At 44.0% G+C, this 22,003-nt stretch overlaps 1 protein-coding gene across 1 annotated transcript in view; it reads left to right on the forward strand.

Annotated features, from left to right (window-relative positions):
• The first annotated feature begins 3,513 nt into the window (after positions 1–3,513).
• Positions 3,514–22,003, forward strand: part of nrn1la (neuritin 1-like a) — a 60,777-nt gene continuing 42,287 nt past the window's right edge. Inside the window, exon 1 of the mRNA XM_011476345.4 lies at positions 3,514–3,825. Coding sequence (XP_011474647.1) covers positions 3,768–3,825 — 58 coding nt within the window. The 5' untranslated portion in view covers positions 3,514–3,767. The remainder of the gene's footprint in view (positions 3,826–22,003) is intronic.

Genomic DNA, 22,003 nt, shown 5'->3' on the forward strand with positions numbered 1-22,003 from the left:
CACTGAATAATTTACCTTGAAACAGAAACTTAAGAACTAAGGCACAGTGTGGTCACCCCTAGATATGATAAAAAATGACTAACCTTTTTATTGGAGCACCAGTTAATATAGAAATAAAAACTTCTCCACTAATGGCAGATGTGTTGCTAGTCTGCTTGTAGTATGAATCTTTTTTTTATTTTATTTTAGGAACTACTTTTTTTGGCGGTATGGTACCCACTTTTTTGGAAACGCTTTTTTTCAATAGCAAGCTGAGTAGGAGGACTTACTCCTTACAGTCACAAAGGCTAATTTATTTAGATCATAGGAGAGGTTTCCTCCATCTCAGTCCAAAGGAAATGCTTGTCATCCCAAAAAAGGTGTCTTTTTCAGGACATCTTTGAAGTCCCACAACAAAATAGCGAGTACTATTGGAGTTATCCAGCTGTGTTCTGAGCCAGATTCCAGCGCAGACAAAGACAATAGAGACCTACACAGGTCTATTTGTCTGCTATTGTATGCATCAGAATGGAGTGGAGCAGGCAGTTTGTGGGTTGCCCAGTGCATTTCTGTATCTTCTTTCTCTTTCGGCTTTTCCCATCAGGGGTCGCCACAGCGAATCATCCTTTTCCACCTCTCTCTATCATGGACATCTTCTACCCTAACATTAGCCAACTTCATGTCCTCTGTTAAGACATCCATGTATCTCCTCTTTGGCCGTCCTCTTGCCCTCCTGCCAGGCAGCTCCATCTCCAACATCCTTCTACCAATAAATCCACTGTCCCTCCTCTGAACATGTCCAAACCATCTCAGTCTGGCTTCTCTGACTTTGTCGCTAACACAGGCAACATGAGCCGTCCCTCTGATGTACTCGTTCCTTATCCTGTCTAACCTGGTCACTCCTAAGGAGAACCTCAACATCTTCATCTCCGCTACCTCCATCTCAGCCTCTTGTCTCTGTCTCACTGCTACCGTCTCTAACCCATAGAGCAGAGCTGGTCTCACCACTGTCTTGTACACCTTTCCTTTGAGTCTTGCTGACACTCTTCTGTCACACAACACTCCTGACACTTTCCTCCAACCGCTCCAACCTGCCTGCACTCGCCTCTTCACCTCTTTTCCACAATCCCCATCACACTGAACTGTTGACCCCAAGTACTTAAACTCCTGCACCTTCTTCACCTCAGTCCCCTGTAACCTAACGCTTCTACCTTGATCCCTCTCGTTCAGACACATGTATTCTGTCTTACTACGACTGACCTTCATACCTCTTCTTTCCAGAGCAAACCTCCACCTCTCTAGCTGTTCCTCCACCTGCTCTCTACTCTCACTGCAAATTACAATGTCATCCGCAAACATCATTGTCCAGGGAGATTCCTGTCTTACCTCGTCTGTCAGCCTGTCCATCAGCATAGCAAACAAAAAGGGACTCAAAGCTGATCCTTGGTGTAGTCCCACCTCCACCTTGAACTCCTCTGTCTGACCTACAGCACATCTCACCACCGTCATACTTCTCTCATACATGTCCTGAACTACTCTGACATACTTTTCTGCCACTCCAGACGACCTCATACAGTACCACAGCTCCTCCCTCGGCACCCTGTCATACGCCTTCTCTAAATCTACGAACACACAATGCAGCTCCTTCTGACCTTCTCTGTACTTTTCCATCAACATTCTCAAAGCAAAAATGGCATCAGTGGTGCTCTTACGGGGCATGAAACCATACTGCTGCTCACAAATCTCCACCTTCTTCCTAAGCCTGGCTTCCACTACTCTTTCCCACAGCTTCATTGTGTGGCTCATCAACTTTATTCCTCTATAGTTGCTGCAGTTCTGCATGTCACCCTTGTTCTTAAAGATCGGGACCAGAACGCTTCTCCTCCATTCCTCAGGCATCTTCTCACTCTCTAAAATCCTATTGAACAACCTTGTTAGAAATTCCACTGCTGTCTCTCCTAGGCACTTCCATACCTCCACAGGTACGTCATCAGGACCAACGGCCTTTCCGCTCTTCATCCTTTTCAGAGCCTTCCTAACCTCATCCTTTCCAATCTCTGCTACTTCCTGCTCCACAACAACCACATCTTCCTCCCTTCTTTCCCTGTCATTTTCCTCGTTCATCAGCTCCTCAAAATACCTCTTCCATCTTTTCTGTACACTCTCTTGGGTTGTTAGCACCTTTCCATCTCTGTCCTTAATCACCCTTATCTGTTGCACGTCCTTCCCATCTCTGTCTCTCTGTCTGGCTAGCCTGTACAAGTCCTTCTCTCCTTCCTTTGTGTCTAGCCTGTCATATAGCTCATCGTAAGCTTTCTGTTTGGCCTTTGCCACCTCTCTCTTCACTCTACGCTGCGCTTCCTTGTACTCCTGTCTACCTTCCTCAGTCCTTTCTACATCCCACTTCCTTTTAGCCAACCTCTTCCTCTGGACGCATTCCTGTACTTCCTCATTCCACCACCAAGTCTCTTTACCGTCTTTCCTCTTTCCAGATGACACACCTAGCACCTTCCTACCTGTTTCCCTGATAATCTCTGCTGTAGTTTCCCAGTCATCTGGAAGTTCATCCTGACCACCCAGGACCTGCCTCAACTTCTGCCTAAATTCCTCACAAGTTTCTTCATTCTGTAGCTTCCACCACTTGGTCTTCTTTTCTGTTTTCCCTCTCTTCTTCTTCCTGACCTCCAGAGTCATCTTACACACCACCATGCGGTGCTGTCTGGCTACACTCTCTCCTACCACCACTTTGCAGTCATTAACCTCTCTCAAATGACCTCGTCTACATAGGATGTAGTCCACCTGAGTACTCCTACCTCCACTTCTGTATGTCACTCTATGTTCCTCTCTCTTCTGGAAGTAAGTGTTGACTACAGCCATTTCCATCCTCTTCGCAAAGTCCACCACCATCTGTCCCTCCAGATTCCTTTCCTTCACACCAAACCTGCCCATCACCTCCTCATCACCTCTGTTGCCCTCACCAACATGCCCATTAAAGTCTGCTCCAATAACAAACAGTGCATTTCTGTATCACAAACACAATTCATTTAAGTAGCCTTTTCGTATCTGAAACTGATTAAGAAATAATCAGAAATGCTATTTCAAGATTAATTTTCTTTATCTAGCCTATGTCCTGTCCAGGGTACCTTTCCTTTGTCCAACAGCAGTCGGGACAGTTATTATGCTTCACAAAGCCACTGTCATTGCACAAGGGATGTCTTTTGTAAAATTGTGTTTTTATTTATTATGTAAATTGGAAGTCAGGACTCATTGGGGTGGACTTTAGGGGCCCACAATTCCTCTTGGACCACAGAAACCTTTGGAACGCCCCTGCTTTCCTGATACAGGAGAGTTCTTGAATCTTCCTGACATTTTATTTTTTATCGTTCAAGCTAGTGTTGTTTGATTGACACCCCCCCCCCCTCCCACCTTTTCAGACCTCAAGGATCCGAAGAAGTTGAGAAACAAATCTCAATGAATGTCCAAAGCGCGTTTTTCCTTCTGTTTGTCTGGTTTATCCAGATTCAGAACGGTCAGACGGATGCAGCATCCTTCCATCGGTCTGAGCTCATCTGGGACTCTGCTGTAGACCTTCCTCCTCCTCCTCTTCTTCCTCCTCCTCCTTGCACGCGCACGCACCCTCCCCTTCAGCGGAGCGCAGGAGCGTGGATGCTCTCACAGTGGAGTCCCGCTCTGCATCACGGACGGGGAGCCCCGCGTTGGACCGCCTTTTTCTTCGCTTCCAGCAGAACTTTGGAATTCCGAGTGGGATCCGCAACAGTCGGGTCGGCATGGCGTCTCTGCTGAACTCCGCGTGCCTCCTCTTCTTGCCTGTTGCTCTGCTTCTCAGTGAGTATCCACAGTGATGCTGAAAAACTTGGCTTTGCGGATGGGTGGGGGTTTGGGGGGAGCAGCAGGAGAATGCGGGCTGGAGTTGTGTCAGCCTGACAGTTGTTGATGCAGATCCAGATGTTCCGAGACGTCCAGCTGCGCGCGCGCGCACAGCTTCCAGGAGGATGCGGTTTTCTGTCTGCAGCTCTGACTGATCGCTGACTTTTTCTGCGTTTGCTCAGTTTGGTTCGAAACTCAGCAACTGTTTTAAAGGAAACTCATTTTATTACATTTTCTGATCTGAAAGTTCAGACTGGAGATCGTCAACCTAAAAAAAAGTTTATTTTTACATACTTTCAAAAATCATCTTTGGTCATGGATAAAACTGTCATTGTGGTTCATGAGAGTGGCCAAACCCATTAAGACTTAGCTCCACCCATTTTAAGATGTGTTCCCAAAATTCCTTTGTGTTACAGTTTCTTTTTTTTTTTTACAACAGTTTTATATTTTCTATGTTAAAAATGACATTGGAAGGCAGTAACTGTCAGAGGTAAACATTAGAAATCCAGCTTCTCTTTTTGGGATCCTACTTTTATTTATTTATTTATTTTTTATTATTATTTTACCATGTGAAAATAAATGTTGAAACAAAAACTGGAAAATGTTCTTATGTCAACTTTATCTATCATAAAACAAGGGTTTTCATGGAGGGAAACGTCTGTACAGACTGTTCTCGACTGTGTTTTAAACAAGGGAAAGTGATATTGGTTTAGTGTAATATGTATGTGGTTTCTGTAATATGAACTAAGGCTATGTTAGGGTTTGTCATTTTCAGGTTCTGCTCTGCTTTCGTGCTTTCAGAGATCGAGTCCACGTCAAGAGGTTTATAACATTACATTATTATAACAATAACTACTGACTGCAAAGGACATGGACAGTATGGTCACATGAAATCAAATCAAACTTTCTTTATGTAGTACTTTTCCTACATAACACAAAGTGCTTTTAGGACGTGGTGTTCACACAGTCCTCTTGCTACCCACACTTAGCGCCTGTGCTCACAGCTGGAAGAGGTACAGTACAGACCAAAAGTTTGGACACACCTTCCCATTCATTTGAATGAGAGGCTGTGTCCAAACTTTTGGTCTGTACTGTATGCTGCGAAATGTTGAAGCGGTGCACATCTCGTGAATCTCTCATGTGCTGAAAAGATGGTGTCTTTTTCTTTCATAGCTCTATTCAGATACGTGAAAGACTTGATGTCATATAATAGCCACAAGTATTACTTCCTCCTTCATGATCACTTTTGAGAGGATTGACGGTTTTGAAAAGGACCCATTCGTCAAAGTTCAGCTGGTTTAAGTTTCAGTTCAATGGCCGCTCGATTCGTACGTAGAGCCTTAAAAACATGCGTAGCGGCGCGTTAACACGGAAGCACAAAAAGCGCACACTTTTCATTAGACGTCATCACTCGAACGCGTGTTTCCGAGGCTGGTGTGAACATAGCATCAGGTCTATTTTTCAAATCTAATCAAGGAGGTGAAACATTGTTTTTTTTAAAAGTAGATTGGTATTATGTTTGCTTTGATTCTGAAATTAAGCTATTATTGTGCAAATTATGGGAGGATAATTGTGTTTGTGCATGTTTTGATGAACTGACCTGGCTCCATTTACTTTTGCTTTTAAACTTGTTTCAACTCAAAAGTTAAATAGTTGTCAGTTGACATCAGGATGACCCTAACAAATAGACTATAAAAAATGGTCAAATATGGAGTGAGGAAAAGCCACTCACAAGTGCCATGTGAAACTAGACTTGGATCTGCTCTAAATAAAACATTTGAGAGTTTTAATTTCCAATCAGAGTTTTTTTTTTTCCTTTGAATTAAACTAAAGGAACCCTGGAAACTCAAACTTAGTTTAGAAATGGTTCCTTGAAGCATTTTATTTAGTTAGGCAGGCCCAAACATTTGATCTTTTTATCTTCTAAAGCAACGTTGCATCTATTATTCAACTCTTCCCTCACACCTGCTTCATTTCTGACTTCCACTCACTCATCACTTCCACTGATCGTCATGACGTTGGAGGTGTAAAGAGTCAGATGGGGGTGGGCGGTCCCCGGGGAGAGTTCCACAGAGGGATAAAAGAGGTTAAAAAATCCCCACAGATGGAGATAAAAGATGAATGAATCACATCTGGACCCCTCCTCTGAGCAGCAGACTCTCTGGAGATTTCTCTGTGTCCCGCATACGAATCTGAACCCCCCCCCACCCCAGTGTACTGGTAATGTGAAGCTCCTGCTTGTGTGTTTGCTGCTTCAGTCAACAAATTTATACGAAAACAACTTCAGAAAGGAGCAGAACGTGAAGAAATAAAACAGCTTTTTTGTGATGAATTTAAGCTGCAGTGGCTAAAAGTTGTACAAATCCTTACTATTTTTTGCACTTCAGAAAATCCCTCCCTTTTAATTTAGCTAAAGTTTGTTCAGTTGGTCCTTGAAGTTTTGGAGCAGTTGAAGTTTTTTTTTTTCATTTTTATTTAAAGACTCTTTGCAAAAATAAGAGGTCAAGTCCTTCAACCAAATTCAGATATTTCCAAATAATTTGCTGATGAAAAAAATCTTTTTTTACATTTTTTTTTACTTTGAACCACACGATGATTAAAGCCACATACAGTGGTTAAGATTTGGAAACCCTGACACCTTTTGTAGACCTTCACACCATAAAACTTATTTTTTTGTGTGAGTTCACAGAAAGATTTCTGAATGTAGTCTTTTGAGGATTTTCACACACAAAAAAAATAAAATAAAAATCAATATACATAAATAAACCAAATTCCTCAAACTATTGATCTTACCTTGGGGAGGAAAAAAAAACATTTGGAGGATGATGCTTCAATTAGCCAGCAGAGGGTGTTAAAACCTAGACCTCTCTGGTTCCCTCAAAATGGAGTTTTTTGGTCAGTGGTTGTCTGACATGAGGTCATCTATAGCTTTGCCACTATTGAGCTGATAATTATGGTGTCTCATCAGCTGACTGGACTCTGGAAGTACCTTAATTTGGTTTTATTTTTAGTTTAACGTCAGGTCCCTTCAGGAGCAGTTCAGAACAGTCACTTCTTAGACATTCTATTGTATTTCTGTTGGGTTGACTACAAGTCACAAGTACCAGTACCAGTGATAGTAGCTCCATTGGGGCAAAAAAAGATGAGAGATGTCTGTGATGTTCAACATAAAGAGACACTTCCACTGTAAGAAACATAATGTAGAAAAGAATACAGGAAATCACATTTTATGATTTTTGAAGAATTTACAAAAATACTGTATTTACTTTTACATCTTCTCCAAGAAGCTCTTCTATCCTCCACTCGTTACCTTTATTAATGTCACCTGTTTGAACTGATTATCTGTTTAAAAGACACCTGTTCACAGCCAGATTGCAACCTCTCCACCATGTCCAAGAGCAAAGAGCTGTCCAATGATAGTGGAAATTGTAGGAAATGACTGGGATGAACCAAACAATTAATAGAAAACATGGAAAAATAAAAGATCACTGACCATCTCCCTCCACCTGGCGTTCCATGAAAGATCTTGCCTGGTGTGCTACAAATCATCTTGAGAGTGGGCTTAAGCCAGCACATGTCCAGGCCTGTCTAAAGGCTGCCAAAGATCATCTAAACTATCGTATGGAGGATTGGACCAGTAGGAGAATAGGGCTGTAATGGCACCTGAATAAACGGTTCCAGCTGTTCTTCCAGGGAGCCTTCTACTGGAATTCTGGTGAGTAATATTAAACCGTTTTTTTTAAATACAGATATATCTGTGTTTACTTGATTGCACAGATTTTAAAGTTTCAAGTGCAAAATTGCTTTGTTTAAGTGAAGTTAAGAGTTTATTGCCTTTTATACATGTAAAACAAGCACATTTGAATTCTTCTTCGACAGCTTTCAAGTCAGGATTAATTATAGAAGACAACTAAACAACAAAAACTAAGGATCATAAGTAAAATATGAGGAACAAAATTTAAGAAAGAGAAAAGTAAAAAATAGGAGTGACTTGCAGAGAGACATAGTGCAGTCATTCACTGCACTTAGTGTCCCGGCTGGTTACCATGTTCCGTGGTTCAGTTGAGTCCAGTTCAGTCCAGTCCAGTCTTCCCTCTCTTATGTCCTGTTCTAGCATTCTGACTGCAGCTGGGAAGAAGCTGTTGTGAAAGCGTGTGGTGTGTGCGTGGATGCTTTCAGACCTGCGGCGTCTGAGGTTGTGACCTGAGTCCACACACTGGATCAGTGCGTGGGGAGGGTGGTGCCTGTCCCTGATGATCTTCACCGCTCCCCTGTGTTGTTTATAAAGGGTTTTGATGGATGGAACCAATGTTTTTTTTCCAGCTGTGCTGATGACCCTTTGCAGCATCTTCTTCTCTTTCATGGTGGTGTTTCCAAACCAAGCTGTTAGTCCGCTGGTGAGGATGCTTTCTACCAGCCCTCTGAAGGCTTTTGTGAGGGTCTGGCGCTTGAGTCCGGCCTTCTTCAGCAGCCTGATGAAGTACAGCGTCTGCCAGGCTTTCTTCACTGTGGCATCAGCGTTTTCTTCCTTGCTGAGGGTGTCTGTGATCTGCAGACTCAGGAACCGGTAATAGTTGGTCTGCTCCACCAAGTTCCCATTGATGTTTAGTAGCTTTTATAATCCATAATTATTTCCTTTGTTTTCTCTATGTTGAGAGCAAGGTCATTGTCCTCACCTTAGATTGTAATCCTGTGCATCGGGTCTCTGTATGGAGACTTGTCCCCCTCCTCTGATGAGACCAAGGACGGTTGTGTCGTCTGCATACTTAATGATGATGTTGTTGGCGTCCGGGGAGGTGCAGTCATAGGTGTGCAGTGAGAAGAGCTTTGCTCTGAGACAGCACCCCTGTAGTGTTCCTGTACTAACTGTCAGCTCCGCAGAGACCTTCTTTCCCATCCTCACCACCTGTGGTCTGTCCGTGAGGAAGTCCAGCACTCCTGGTTTGGCGACTTTGGCAGTCAGCTTCCAGGGCCTGATGGTATTAAAGGTGGAGCTGCAGTCCAGGGACAGTAACCGAGCATATTGTTGGTGTCCAGATGTTGCAGGGTGGAGTGAAGTGCCAGGGCCACAGCGTCTTCTCCTGTTGGGGCGGTGGACAAACTGATGGGGGGACCACGTTCACAGAGGACTTGAAGATTCGGGGTGCAGAGAGATGTTGAAGATGTCTGTGTACACCTATGCTGGCTGCTCTGCGCAAGTTTTCAGAACTCTTGGTGGCACGTGGTCCGGTCCCATCGCCTTGTTCAGGTTCACCTGCTTCAGGGCCCTGAGGACCTGTGTGTGGGACACCTGCAGTGCAGCCTCTTCCGGGTCCCAGGAGGCCTTTAGGGACATATGTTTTAGTTTCAAGTGCATTTTTCTGTTTCAAGTGCAAAATTCTTAGAGCACAAAAAAATAAGTTTTAAGCTCAAAACAGTGAGTGTTGCACTTGGAATAATGGCACAAAAATCACTTCAAAAAGGTATTAATCTCTGCGGTGTCCTTTTGTTCATGTGTGGGTTTTCTCCAGTCATCCTTACTTCCTCCCACAGCTCAAAAACAAACTTCATTGGTTAAATGACTCTAGATGGTCCTTTAGGTGTGAAAGTCTGTAGTTATTTGGCAAACTGTCCAGCATGTAGCCCACTCTCACTCAACAGTAGTTCCAGCTTCCTTATGAACCCTAATGGAAGCAATTAGGGATGCATTTGTTTTACTGAAAATGAGTGGATTTAAACATGGATGGATGAATTCAACGATTACATATGCAATTATTTTTCATTTCTGTGTTATATTCGATATTTAAATCAAATTGGTGTTAAAATACATGCACCACATTAGTTGTAATAAACCTTAAGCATAAATGTATTAAAAAAATACAACAGCTATTTGTTGAACTTTTACATTTGGCTCCTGATCTCAGTGAGGACACTGAGGATGAAACGTGTTTGGATCTTCCAGCATGACGATGATCCAGACATTTCTTTCCTTTTTATCTGGAACCAGGTCATGGTGGCAGCAGTTTAAGCAAAAATTTCTAGATCCTTGCCCCCAACCACTTCCTTCAACTCCTCCAGGAGGAATCCCTTCACAGGCCAGGCAGGAGACATGTTCTCTCCTTGGATTTTTCCAGGGTCTTGCCCAGTGGAGCATGCATCCCCTTAAAGGTCTTCCGCATTTATCAGATATATGCATTTGTAAGAGTCTACAGCACGCTTATTATCTCCAGGGTGAAGTGAGAGGAAAAAAAACAGAGAGGATATGGATTTTTTTCTGCATTCCCAAAAAAGTATATAAGCTCAAATCTTTACATTCAATGTCATTAACCATCATACAGTTAGATTGGTACATGACCTCTTTTGTTTTTGAAAGTCCAAGTCCCATCATCTTTTTTTTTTTTTTAAACTTGTCCTGTCCAACAGCTAGGCAAACAGATGAGAGCTGAGGGCCTCTTGTGTTGGACATATTTTATTTTAACAAGAGGGGTTATTCATCTTCAGACAAACCAAAGGTATGTCTGAATAAACCCCTTTTGTAATTGAGGCCAAACTTTATTAATTTCAATCATGTTTGAAAATCTTTGGTGTTGGACCGGACGGAAAAGGAAAGAGGGGAAGAAGAGAGAGGGACGTTAGAGAGAGGGGGGGGTAGGAGGGTGATAATAGGAGGGGAAGGGGGGTAAGACCATGAAGCAGCATAGAGCAGACAGGTTTACTGGTTGTTTATCGTTACGGTACGGTTCAAATGTAGTACAAAAAGGGCGGGGCCTGTTCACACACACTCAAATATTATCAACACACCTGCTAGCTGCAAAAATGTCCACATGTCAACATGCACACAAAACAGATAGTGTTCACGAACGCATACCTATGCCTTTAAACCAACTAGTGTGAAATCTTTCATTCATTCAATCATGCAAACTATTAGTGCAAAGGTGAGCTAACACCTGTGCTCAGGTGAGTGTTTATGTTCTTCTAAAATGGATGGTGGAATGTGAAAAGAAGGAGGAGGAGCGCCCAGCCACCCCCACACCCATACCCCCGCCGCAGCAGCAGCGGCAGCCGGAATTCCCCCAACGCCACACGGGAACAGGCAGGGAACAACCGCCCCCCGGGCGACCAAGACCGCCACCCAGGCCAGGGCCAGCAGGACCGCCGCGAGGCCCCCAGAGCCAGAGAGCAGGGAGGCGCAGAGGGAAAGAGAGCGCCGCTCCAGCCCAGCCAGGAAAGCAGCCCCCCGCCGCGCCGGAAGAGCCCAACGCAGGGCCCCACCGGAGAGGGACGCCCACAGCCCCAGACAAGCACCCCACCACCACCCAGGAGTTCCGGGCATCCCCCCGCCCCGACCCCAGGTACGAGCCAGGACCCCCCAAGGGAGACCCGCTCCGCACTCCAGGCAGCCACCCACCCGGCCCACGGTTGGTCCAGGTAGGAGCAAGGCAGGGGCCCGCCGCCCCCGCCCAGGAGGGGGGAACCCCGGGGAAAAAAGGGCGGCCCACAAGGGATGTTATAAATATGGCCCGACCAGGCTCGGCCATGTTGGAAGTTTGGCGGGGCCCAGCGCCCAGGGGCAAGGACCAGGACCCACCCCCCAGGGACACGAACACCCCCGGCTCAGGTGTAATATGAACCCCCCCACCGTGCGGAGAGAGCACTGCCGGGCCCAGGGAGCCGGCACCCAAGGGACACGGCCGCCATCGCCAAGGGGCCCGCACCCCCCACCAGGGAAGGGGTAGGGGACAGATGGACCCAGGTCCCACCTTCCTTGTAAAATGTGTGTGCGTGTATGGGTGTTTGAGAGGGTGTTTGTGTGCATGTGTGTGTGTTTATGTTTGAATGTATATATTGAAGGGGGAGGGGTGTGTGTACTAAGGGGGGTGCAGTTAAAATTGGCGAGTAGGGCACTAAGGGGACATCTCCTGATTACTCACAGTGATGTCCCCTCACCCTCCACACCAAGGGGCCCTAAATGTCTAAGGTGCGGTTAAAATTGGCGGGTAGGGTGCCAGGAGGACATCTGCTGCTTGCTTGCAGTGATGTCCAAGCACCCCCCCCTACCAAGGACCCTACATGTCTAAGGTGCAAATAAAACCGAAAGAGGGGGGGCCCACTCCATACGGCAACCATAGGAGGGGGGCCACTCCCAAGTAGCCCCCCCCCAAGGCGCATCGCAGGCTAGACCCCCCACCCCCTCACCCTAATATGAGGTTATATAAGGAAGGGGGTAAGTTTAAGTCCCATCATCTTTGGATTTATTGTTAAAGCGTTTGCAATGGTCTTTTAATAATGATTATGCGGTTTTTAGCCAAAATCAAAAGACCTGTGTCATTTTCAAGGACATAGTTTCTACAGTGAAGCAAGACTTTATTAGAAATTCGCCTCAGTTGTGGGCGGGACTGTAGGCGCGGTGGTGCTACAAGCTGAGCTTGTAAAAGTGTTTGACCTCTTTCAACGAAAAACCAGTTGTTGAACGGATGTTTTTAGCCAGGTCTCTAGGTTTCCTCTGCATCACGTGTCCAGATAATTACAACAAAAGCAAGTGATGAGTGAGGCAGATATTATATTGGGTTTTTAACTGTTGTTTCCAGACAACTTTCCCTTCACTTACTCCTTGAGTTCTCTCTTAGATGACTCTGTTTTTAAATCTTTCAGTGAAATGCAGATCCCTCATTAAAATGTGTTAAAAGTCTCCTAAAAAAGCGCCTGCCTGCTTCCCGTCTTCTCTGCGTTTCCGTCCCCAGTTCGGGCTTCTCTGCAGTCGTTTTTATCTCGTAATTTCAAGCTTGCTTCCTCTCTCATCTCTGCCCCTCTCCTCCTTTCATCATCTCCTTCTCATCAGCCTCCTTCCGTCCCTTTTCATCAGGAATTCACAAATATTGATAAAGAGCAAGAATTTAGCCTTAAATCAAATGGAGAAACTTTATCTTCCAGATGTTTTTATGAGAAGACCTGGACTAGTCTCCCAGTGTGTTGGAGTTTCTCTTGGCTGAATGATCACAGCGTCTTGATAATGGTTATGATAAATAAAAGAAAATGAATGACAGTCTTCAGAACTGACAAAGAAAAGCTTAACCGAGTGAAAGCAATCAGGCTGAACACCGAAACAGTTTTTCCAGCTGGCTTCAAGAAAGTGAAGAGGAACGGAGCAGCCGTCCTTCACAAAAGCTGTGAAGCACATCAGCTCGTCGGTTTCATGACTCATTCAATGCACTTCGGTGGAGAAAGACAACTTGCAGTGAGACTGTTTTGAACATTTGCAAGTAGAATGTGCAAAGTGGGAGGAAAAATAGCCAGAAGACCAGAATCTTAGGGATGAAAAGGTATAAGGGGGTCAGTCTTCAGGTGGGAACTGTGGACTCTGAATCTAGGTGGAAACCTGGAGTCAGTCATGCTGTCCTAGAATCTCTCTCTTTTTTTTTTTTTTTTGTCCAAAGATTTTCTGTAACCACTTTTTTTTCCAGCTTCAGACAGGTCTTTAACAAAGAGCTTTTTGAATCCAGAACAGTTTGGTTGTGTGCTCACTGTACTGTAGACACATGCAGAATGATTTCTGAACTGCAAGTATTACACTGCTCACAATAAATTGGGGGTATTGTTATTCTCACGAGTGCTTTTCCTGTTTGGTCTAAATTTGAATGAAATGCATTCAAGTTCTTTGATTTTATTAGTAATCGAGGAGAGTAAACACATTTTTTAGAGCCAGTTTAGCTCGTGCTGGTTTGCGGCGCCTTCCATCCGTGAAACCCGGGTTCAACTCCGGGCTGCTCCCTGTTCCCTTCTCTACGCCGGTTCCAAGCCCGGTTTGAGAAGGTTGCGTCAGGAAGGGCATCCGGCGTAAAACGTTGCCAAATTTACCATGCGACTTGTTCGCTGTGGCGACCCCTGATGGGAGAAGCCGAAAGTGGAAGAAGATTTATTACTCTAAAAATTAAGACAATAATAAAGAGAACCAAAAATTGACCTTGTCATTAGTGGGGAATTCCACCATTTGGTGCAATGACAGCTTGAAAGGACGTCTCCTGCTCCTCACTAGCCTCATGATGATGTTCTGAGGCAATCACTTGTGGGCAGGGTATGATCGTCCAGTCTCTGCTTCAGCTGGTCTCCGACGTGCTTTATGGGTTCAGGTAAGGGGTCATTGCTAGCCAAACCACATGAGGCACTCCCACTGCCTGAAGTCCAGCTGTGACAATTCTGGACAATTCTGTCATCCATGAACAGAACGTTGGGCGTGTGCTGGTGGAATTGGAGGATGATAGGTTCTATGATGTCTAAGCACGGGGAGTGACTGGATAAACTACAATAACCAAATGGGTTTTCTCTCTGACTGGTGATGCCTGCCCAGACCTTTGGACCTCCTCCACCAAAACCAACCTTGGCGTGCAGTATGGCTCACCTCGCCTTCTCCAGCAACGTTGGTGACCATCATTTCTGTGGAAGGTGACCCGACACTCAGCAGTAAACACAGTAGACCACTGCTGCATTGTCCCGGTCACATGGTCTAGTACCCACTGCAAACGTTCACGGTGGTGTCTTGGTGTCAGTGGAGTCACCTGCAACGGTTGTCTGGCATTCATGTCAAAGCGGTGGAGTCGGTTGTGAATGGTTTGTCTGGAAAACAGAGTACTCCTCACATATGGTAAACTGAGACCATGTCTGAGTGCTGCGGTCCTTAGTCCTTGGTATTTGTTATGACCTGTCACTTGTGGGGCTCCACTCCTGGGTCTGCCTAAAACTCTGTGACCAGGTGGCAGCCATGAATTGTGTGTTCATGGCTGTTCCACAGAGTTTTTCCCAATATCACCAACTTGTTGTGAGTATTCATACAGCTGAAAAATACTGGAAGTTGGTTGTTAGGAACCTGTGTAACGTTGTCACTATCTCTGTTTGTGCTGTTTTTTTTCTGCAGAATTGAGCAGATTTATGTTCAGGTGAATCTCAGGATCTTTGCAAAGACTGAACTTCCGGAGCTTTTAGCCTAATCCAGTTTTCATCCCTTTCTCCCTGTGAGGGAAAACAGCATCCTCATTATTATTTTGGTGGAAGAAGGGGCAAAGGCTCACACAACCCATTAGGCAAAGGTATTTCATGACCCCATCAGCATTCATAACTTCTGGAGTTTCAGACGGCAGTAAAGGAAGCATCGGTTCAATTTCCTCTGTCAAAGTTTGATTAAGTCAAGTGAAACTCAAGGCCGATGTCCTTCATCTCCCTTGCATCTGAATTTGAGAGAAGTGAAGCTTTTCAGGCATTGATGAAGACGTCAGCTAATCAGATTAAGGATGAACAGAAGAACGGCTATCGGCCACCTCCTTGTTCATTTTTGAATTGTTCCTGTCTCCATTCCTACTGGGATTCCAGGTTCTGATTGACTAATCTGATCAGATCCAGGTGATCAACAGCAAAATATGAGAGATCTGACCTTGCTGCTATGTGTCCTGATGGCAAAAGCTGCTAACTCTTTTAAAAGAAAGGGCTTCCTGGCTGAACACACCACATGATTCATTCTCTTGGTACCTAATAAACAAAGGTGATTGTCCTTGACCTGCTGCATCTTTTCTTTTTCTTTTTAGTCCAGGTTTCTTTTGTTATCCTGTTTGCTCATTAAAAATAGAATGCATGTTTTCTTCCGTTGTCATTTATTCGGTTTTTGGTGTATTTGCTGTCTTGGTTTGAAGTTATTTTTGATATATGAGAGGATAGATGGAAGTGTTCTTTGTTCAGCCCGGCTTCGTTTTCAGTTCAGGAAATGTTCTGCTCTCAGGTTTTCTTCTCTCCTCATGATCACACCAGGTTTCAGTTTTCAATTAACTTGCCTGCTTTGTGTAAGTTAATCATCCTCAGTAAATGGAAGTCCACAGTTTGCAGCTTCTCTCATCTTTACTCTTTGGTCACATCACAATTCAGGTTTTTTTTTTTTAAAGTATGCATGTGTTGCTTTACCCTATTTTAGAATTTTAGCTGCACTTTGGGTTTGCATCACCTCAACTCATGAAATCAGCCAAAATAAAGGGGCAGATCAGTGCAAGAGAATCAAAAAGGTTGTTTTTCAGGAGCTTATTGGTGTTTAGACTTTTGTGTTTAGACACCCATCATAGCATTTTTTTTCTCTTCTACTTTGCTTTTTTGAGGTTTGGTGAAACGTTTTTAGGGTGAGACCAGTGGCGGTTCTACACTAACTTACTCCCTGGGCGAGTAACCCCACCAGCCCCCCCCCCCGCACATATTCAAAAATTGACAACAACATCCTGTTGTGTTCCCTATCTTCTATTTAGCTATTTTACACAAAAAATGCATGACTTTTCTTGACTCGTATTACAGCGGGGGTCAAACTCAGTCACACAGGGGGCCTAAGTTAAAAACACGCTTAAGGTCACCGTGAGACTCAAACAACAATGTCAACCTGATACTGTGGAACATGTGGTGCTGCTGCTAACGAGAACAGTCCCAACTACTGAGGCCTCTGATGCTCCTTTGTTTAAATCTTATTATAATCCAAACAAAAAAAAAACAATCTTATGTTTTTACCATTCATACTACTGTATCTTAAATATTAAAGTTCTTTAAAAAAATTAAGTTTTTTTTAAATATTATTGTTTTTGTCATTATTATATTGGATTGAAATGAAGGGAAGTCAGTTTATGAACGCAGCTCATCTTTCAGAGTCACTTTTGTCTTCTCCAGCCTTTCAATCTGACAAACTCCTACATTTCAAATTCTAACTTTATTTATAAAACACTTCTTATGTAACTGCAACACAAACTGCTTTACAGGTTTTAAACAAAACAAAAATGATAAAACACACAAATGCCCACAACGCTCCCGACTCCTCTCACCCAACAGACCCAGACATAAAATGACACGAGAATAAAACTCAAAGGGTAAACAGAAATAGAATCGAATGTGGAAACCTGGTTTGATGCTGACGTGAGGAAATGATATTTTGGTGAACTGTCCACTCCAGAGACTGACCCAATCATGATCACAGAAAATGTTGTTTTGCTTAGTAGAAATTGATCATGAAAATCACAAATCAGCAGTTAAAAAGCCAAAGCAAAAGCATTTTTTGGGGTCTTTTTTTTATCATGTGTACATTAAAAACTGGCATTTTGCAGAGCTCTTTTTCTGCACAAACCAGATTAAGATCACTTAAACGAGCTTTGAGAGCGCCAGTTCCTCTGAAATATACCAAATATTGAGGTTGCAGTGAAGCACAACTGGACTGTCCTTTACTCCAGCATGAATATTCACAGCCACACACGAGAGCTGCTTAAAACCCTGCAATAGTGCAGATGCACATTTCCAGTGTATAAAGGAGTCCACTGTCCTCTAATCATTTTCATTAAGCCTAAATGAGTTTGTTCACCTTCAAACTGATGTAGTTCCTTTTCATAAGTTTTGTTTTAGAAAATTACACTCTCTCCCACACCTAACCAGGTTTGCATTTTAGCTAAGGTCTGACGGAACTGAGGCCCTTCAACAAAAGACGTCCTCTGAGCATTTGCGGGAAAAGCAAAAGTATAGATATAGTTGGTGTTTATCTTCAAAAGTTGATTTGTTGTTTTTTTCTTTCATTTTTTCATGCATTCCATTTTAAAAACGCACCTAAGGGAAAAATGAATGTTACTGGAACATTTCACTTAAAGCATGTACTCATTACTCTGGAAATGTTGCAGTAGGTGCTGCCCCGGGCCCCTCCCACATCTCCAGCACAGAGCAGTAAATGCTCAAAGGTGGACGGGTCCTCGTACGAGCTGCAGCTTCTCCATCCATCCATGCATCTTCCTCCGCTTATCCGGGACCGGGTCGCGGGGGCAGCAGTCTCAGCAGAGATGCCCAGACTTCCCTCGCCCCAGCCACTTCCTCCAGCTCCTCTGGGGGAACCCCGAGGCGTTCCCAGGCCAGCCGAGAGACGTAGTCTCTCCAGCGTGTCCTGGGTCTTCCCCGGGGCCTCCGCCCAGTGGGACATGCCCGGAACACCTCTCCAGGGAGGCATCCAGGAGGCATCCGGACTAGATGCCCGAGCCACCTCAACTGGCTCTTTTCGATGTGGAGGAGAAGCGGTTCTACTCCGAGCCCTCCGCGGGTGGCCGAGCTTCTCACCCTATCTCTAAGGGAGCGCCCAGCCACCCTACGGAGGAAGCTCATTTCAGCCGCTTGTATTCGGGACCTCGTTCTTTGGGTCATGGCCCATAGCTCATGACCATAGGTGAGTATTGGAACGAAGATCGACCGGTAAATTGAGAGCTTTGCTTTTCGGCTCAGCTCTCTCTTCACCACAACAGACCGATACAGCGACCGCATAACTACGGACACCGCTCCGATCCGCCTGTCAATCTCACGCTCCGGTCTTCCCTCACTCGTGAACAGGACCCCCAGATATTTAAACTCCTCCACCTGGGGTAAGGATACTCCACCCACCGAGAGATGGGAAGCTACCTTTCTCCGGTCAAAGACCCGATTACGTCGCCTGGATTGGCGTCACCGGGGCCCCACTCTGGAGCCAGGCCCAGGGTCGGGGCTCGCAGGCGAGCGCCTGCTGACCGGAGCTTTTCCCACGGGCCCCGGTCGGGCACAGCCCGAAAGAGCAACGTGGAACCACTCTCCCATGGGCCCACAACCCGTAGGAGACCCCAAAAGGGGCCGGTGCATTGTGGTTTGGGTGGCAGTCGAGGGCAGGTGCCTCGGCGGCCCAAACCCCGGTCATGGAACTTGGCAGCTTCTCCATTTATCTTTAAATCAACGTTAAAATCATTCCCAGTGGGGGTTTTAAATCACAATTTTGCCATTTTTAGTCAAAATTAAAAAAAACTTGCGTCCTTTCCTAGGACATGGTTTATGCAGAGCCGCAGTTGTTCATTAGAATTTCACCTCTGTGTTGATCTTTTTGTCTACAAATGGATGCATCAAAATGGAGTGGAGCAGAGAGCTTGTGGACTACTGTAGTAGCTTTTGTGCCACAAGCTTTTTCTAACTGCATTTTTTTCTGCTCCTGATTTACAACAATTTGAAAGAAGAAATATTCAGAAATGCAATTTTAATCTTAATTTTTTTATGTATGTCCTCTATCATGACAAAAATGCTACAAGATCACGTTAAAAACACCCAAAACACCATTTTCATTGGAGTAGATCTTTAAGCTTTAAGCCTGTTGCATGATAAAATCTGACCTATGTTCATAAGGGCCCCAAATAAGGTAACAAAATGGGCAGCATAAAGAGTGGTTTAATAAACAAATTCAAAAATAACTTAAACCAGGGAAACAGTCCTCGCAAAGCTTGTCATCCAAAGCCATTCAAAATAATTTCAGGCTGAAAGCAATTGTTATCACAATGCTCAAAATAAAACAGTTGAGATTATTGGAAATTGAATTCTGGTGGGATCTTTATTCAAAGGGCTACAAGAACAGAACTAAAAATAGCAACTGAGATGCCCAAAAATAAACTAAATGAGTGAACAATTTAAAAACAAATACAAAACACTAAACTGCATAGATCCTTACAAAAAATTATAATTTGATGTTTCTTGTCAGTGACTGTAAGAATACTACAACTACGTCTTTTATGCTTTTTGGCTGCTCTCTTTAGGGGTTGCCATGGGAAATCCCCCACCTTTATCTAACTCTCACCTCTGCATCCTCTTCACTCTCACCAACTCGCCTCATGTCTTCCTTCACTACATCCATGATCCTACTCTATGGTCCTCCTCTATGGTCCTCCTCTAGGTGTGTGCAAACAGGTTGGAACAGGAAGGTTTCAGGTGTGATGTGTGACAAGAGTGTCAGAGAGAACGAAAGAAAAGGAGTAGAAGACTGGTGAGAGCAGCCATGTTGTTGGTTTAGAGGCTCTGAGAAAGAGGCAGAGCTGGAGGCAGCAGAGATGAAGATGTAGAGGTTCTCTTTGGGAGAGACCAGGATGGATCAGGAATGAATCCATCATGTTAGATGTTTTGGAGATAAATGGAGGGAATGGAATGATGTTTGCACACAGTTAGAGGAGGAACAGGTTGGTAAAAGGATGCTGACGTTGAAGCTGCCAGGAAAAAGGACCAGAAGAGGACAATGAAGGGGATTTTCTGTCCTGTTCTCTGCAATCGTTCTTAGCTGGTTCATTATAAAGTAATTTTTTTGTCCGTGTGCTGCAGATGAAAGTTTGTCCGAATAAATGTACACAAGCTGAATATGCGAGGAGACTTGAGCATTAATAAAAGATGCGCATGCCTCTGTGGATGAACATATATGCAGGCTTGCTGCATCCCTGGTGTACCTGCGTGCATGTGTGTTTTTGCATGAATGCCCACGTGTCTGTTGGATGAGGAGGAGGGTGAGGTGGACGGAGTCCAGGTGTGTCTGCAAAGCTGCCGCCTTTGAGGCTTTGAGTCCAAGAAAAAAGAAGCAACGGCAGACTCCTTCAGGAATTATACATGGGTGGAGGGGAAGCGAATGGAAAACCAATGAGAAAATCAAACTGAGAGGGAGAGGGTTAAGAGAGACTAAAGCATCTTCCTGCTTAAGTTGTGCACACCTGATTAACCCACACATGCATGCAAAAGTTCAGAGTGGAGGACTTTTCCATAACTTTCACCTGTAACTCTTTGGTATTCCATCTTTCTTTGAACCCGTAGTAGTAAAATGCTTTAGAACATTCAAGTCTACTTTAATTTATACTTCTGCTCTTTTTTAGCATCTGAAATCTTCTCTGAAGCAGCACAAGCTGTTCTCGTTGAATGCTTTTTTCTCATTTTCATGTGACGTTCAGTTGATTGCTCTTCCTCTAGATTCACATGAGCGTTTGAAAAGCCTCTGTGCTTCAACACTGACTTTAAATCAGGCCCAAGCCTCAGAACTGATATTTTTAGGAGTTTTGGAAGCAAACAAAAGTAGAGAAAAGTTGAACTTTACAGTCTTTAACATGAACAGATTTAATCAAATCTGCATGGATTTCTTAAAAAAGATTTGTTTTTGTTTTGTAACTTTTCGTGCAACTTTACAGTAAGACTTTTGTCTGTGTTTGTTTACGGGTTGACAGATCATCCACTCCTCCAGGGGTGCCTTTATGCTTTGCTTTACCTGCTTTGTATGAAAAAATAAAACTGCTGTAAACCTCAAACAGAATGGATTCAATGTAAGTTTGAGAAAAAAAACCATCAAAATGGTGCATCAATGTGTTTCGAATGTAAAAAAAAATATAAATGAGGATATCTGGTTATAGGAAATTTGTAGTCATGTTATAGAAAACATGTAAAAAGCTTATTGAAGGCTTTTCCATCTACTCCAGTTCATGTGTTTTGTCTCCTCTGACTTTAAAATAAAGCTCCACATCAAAGGAAAATGGTGTTTTTAACTATTCTTGTGGCATTTTTCTGACGATAAAAGCTCAAAATTGCATTGGACTGTTTTTCTTGAATCCAATTGTTTTGAATAAGAGCTTATTTGTATCTAATATGCTGGGCGAGCCACAAGCTCCCCGCTTTGAGTTTTCAGCAATGAGGGGGGGAAGGGGGGCCGGGATTGCTCTGTGCCAACAATCCCACCCACAATTTAGAGGCAACTTTCTAATGAACTACTGCCGCTTTGCAGTAACTATGTCCTAGAAAACGACGGATGGTTTTTAATTTTGGCTAAAAATGGCAAAAAAGTGATTAAAAAAACCCACTGGGAATGAGTTTGACCTTGATCAAAAGATAGATGGAGAAGCTGCAGCTGGTACAAGGACCGGTCCACCTTTGTACCCTTAGAAAAGGCAGATAAAAAATGGCCAAATCTAGGTTTTAAAATTACAAATTAAAAATGTGTAGCAGTTTCTTTTAATAAATTGTAGATTTCTATCAATTCATTGCTAAAACCTTTGAGCAATATTTGAAAATTTGTTTTTGTTACTAAGGGTGTATTCAGACTAGACACATTTTGGTCCACAGATGCTTAAAGTGAAGCAGAGTTTGTTTCCCCCAAACAATCCAGAACAACTTTTCAATCTGAACATACCAAGTGGACCAGGACCAGGAACCGTTCTCAGACTCATCTTTGGAGGTGGTATTGGTTTGTTGCCAATCAAACTGAACTTTGGTTTGCTTTGAGCCTGAATAGATTCTGTGTTCAGAGCAGAACAACGGAATTAGCCAGGGATTACGGGATGTAAACAGAGAAGGGACATTGCAA

The sequence above is a fragment of the Oryzias latipes genome, chromosome 6 (assembly GCF_053564925.1).
Source record: "Oryzias latipes strain Hd-rR chromosome 6, Olatipes_Hd-rR_3.1".
Lineage (NCBI taxonomy): Eukaryota > Metazoa > Chordata > Actinopteri > Beloniformes > Adrianichthyidae > Oryzias > Oryzias latipes.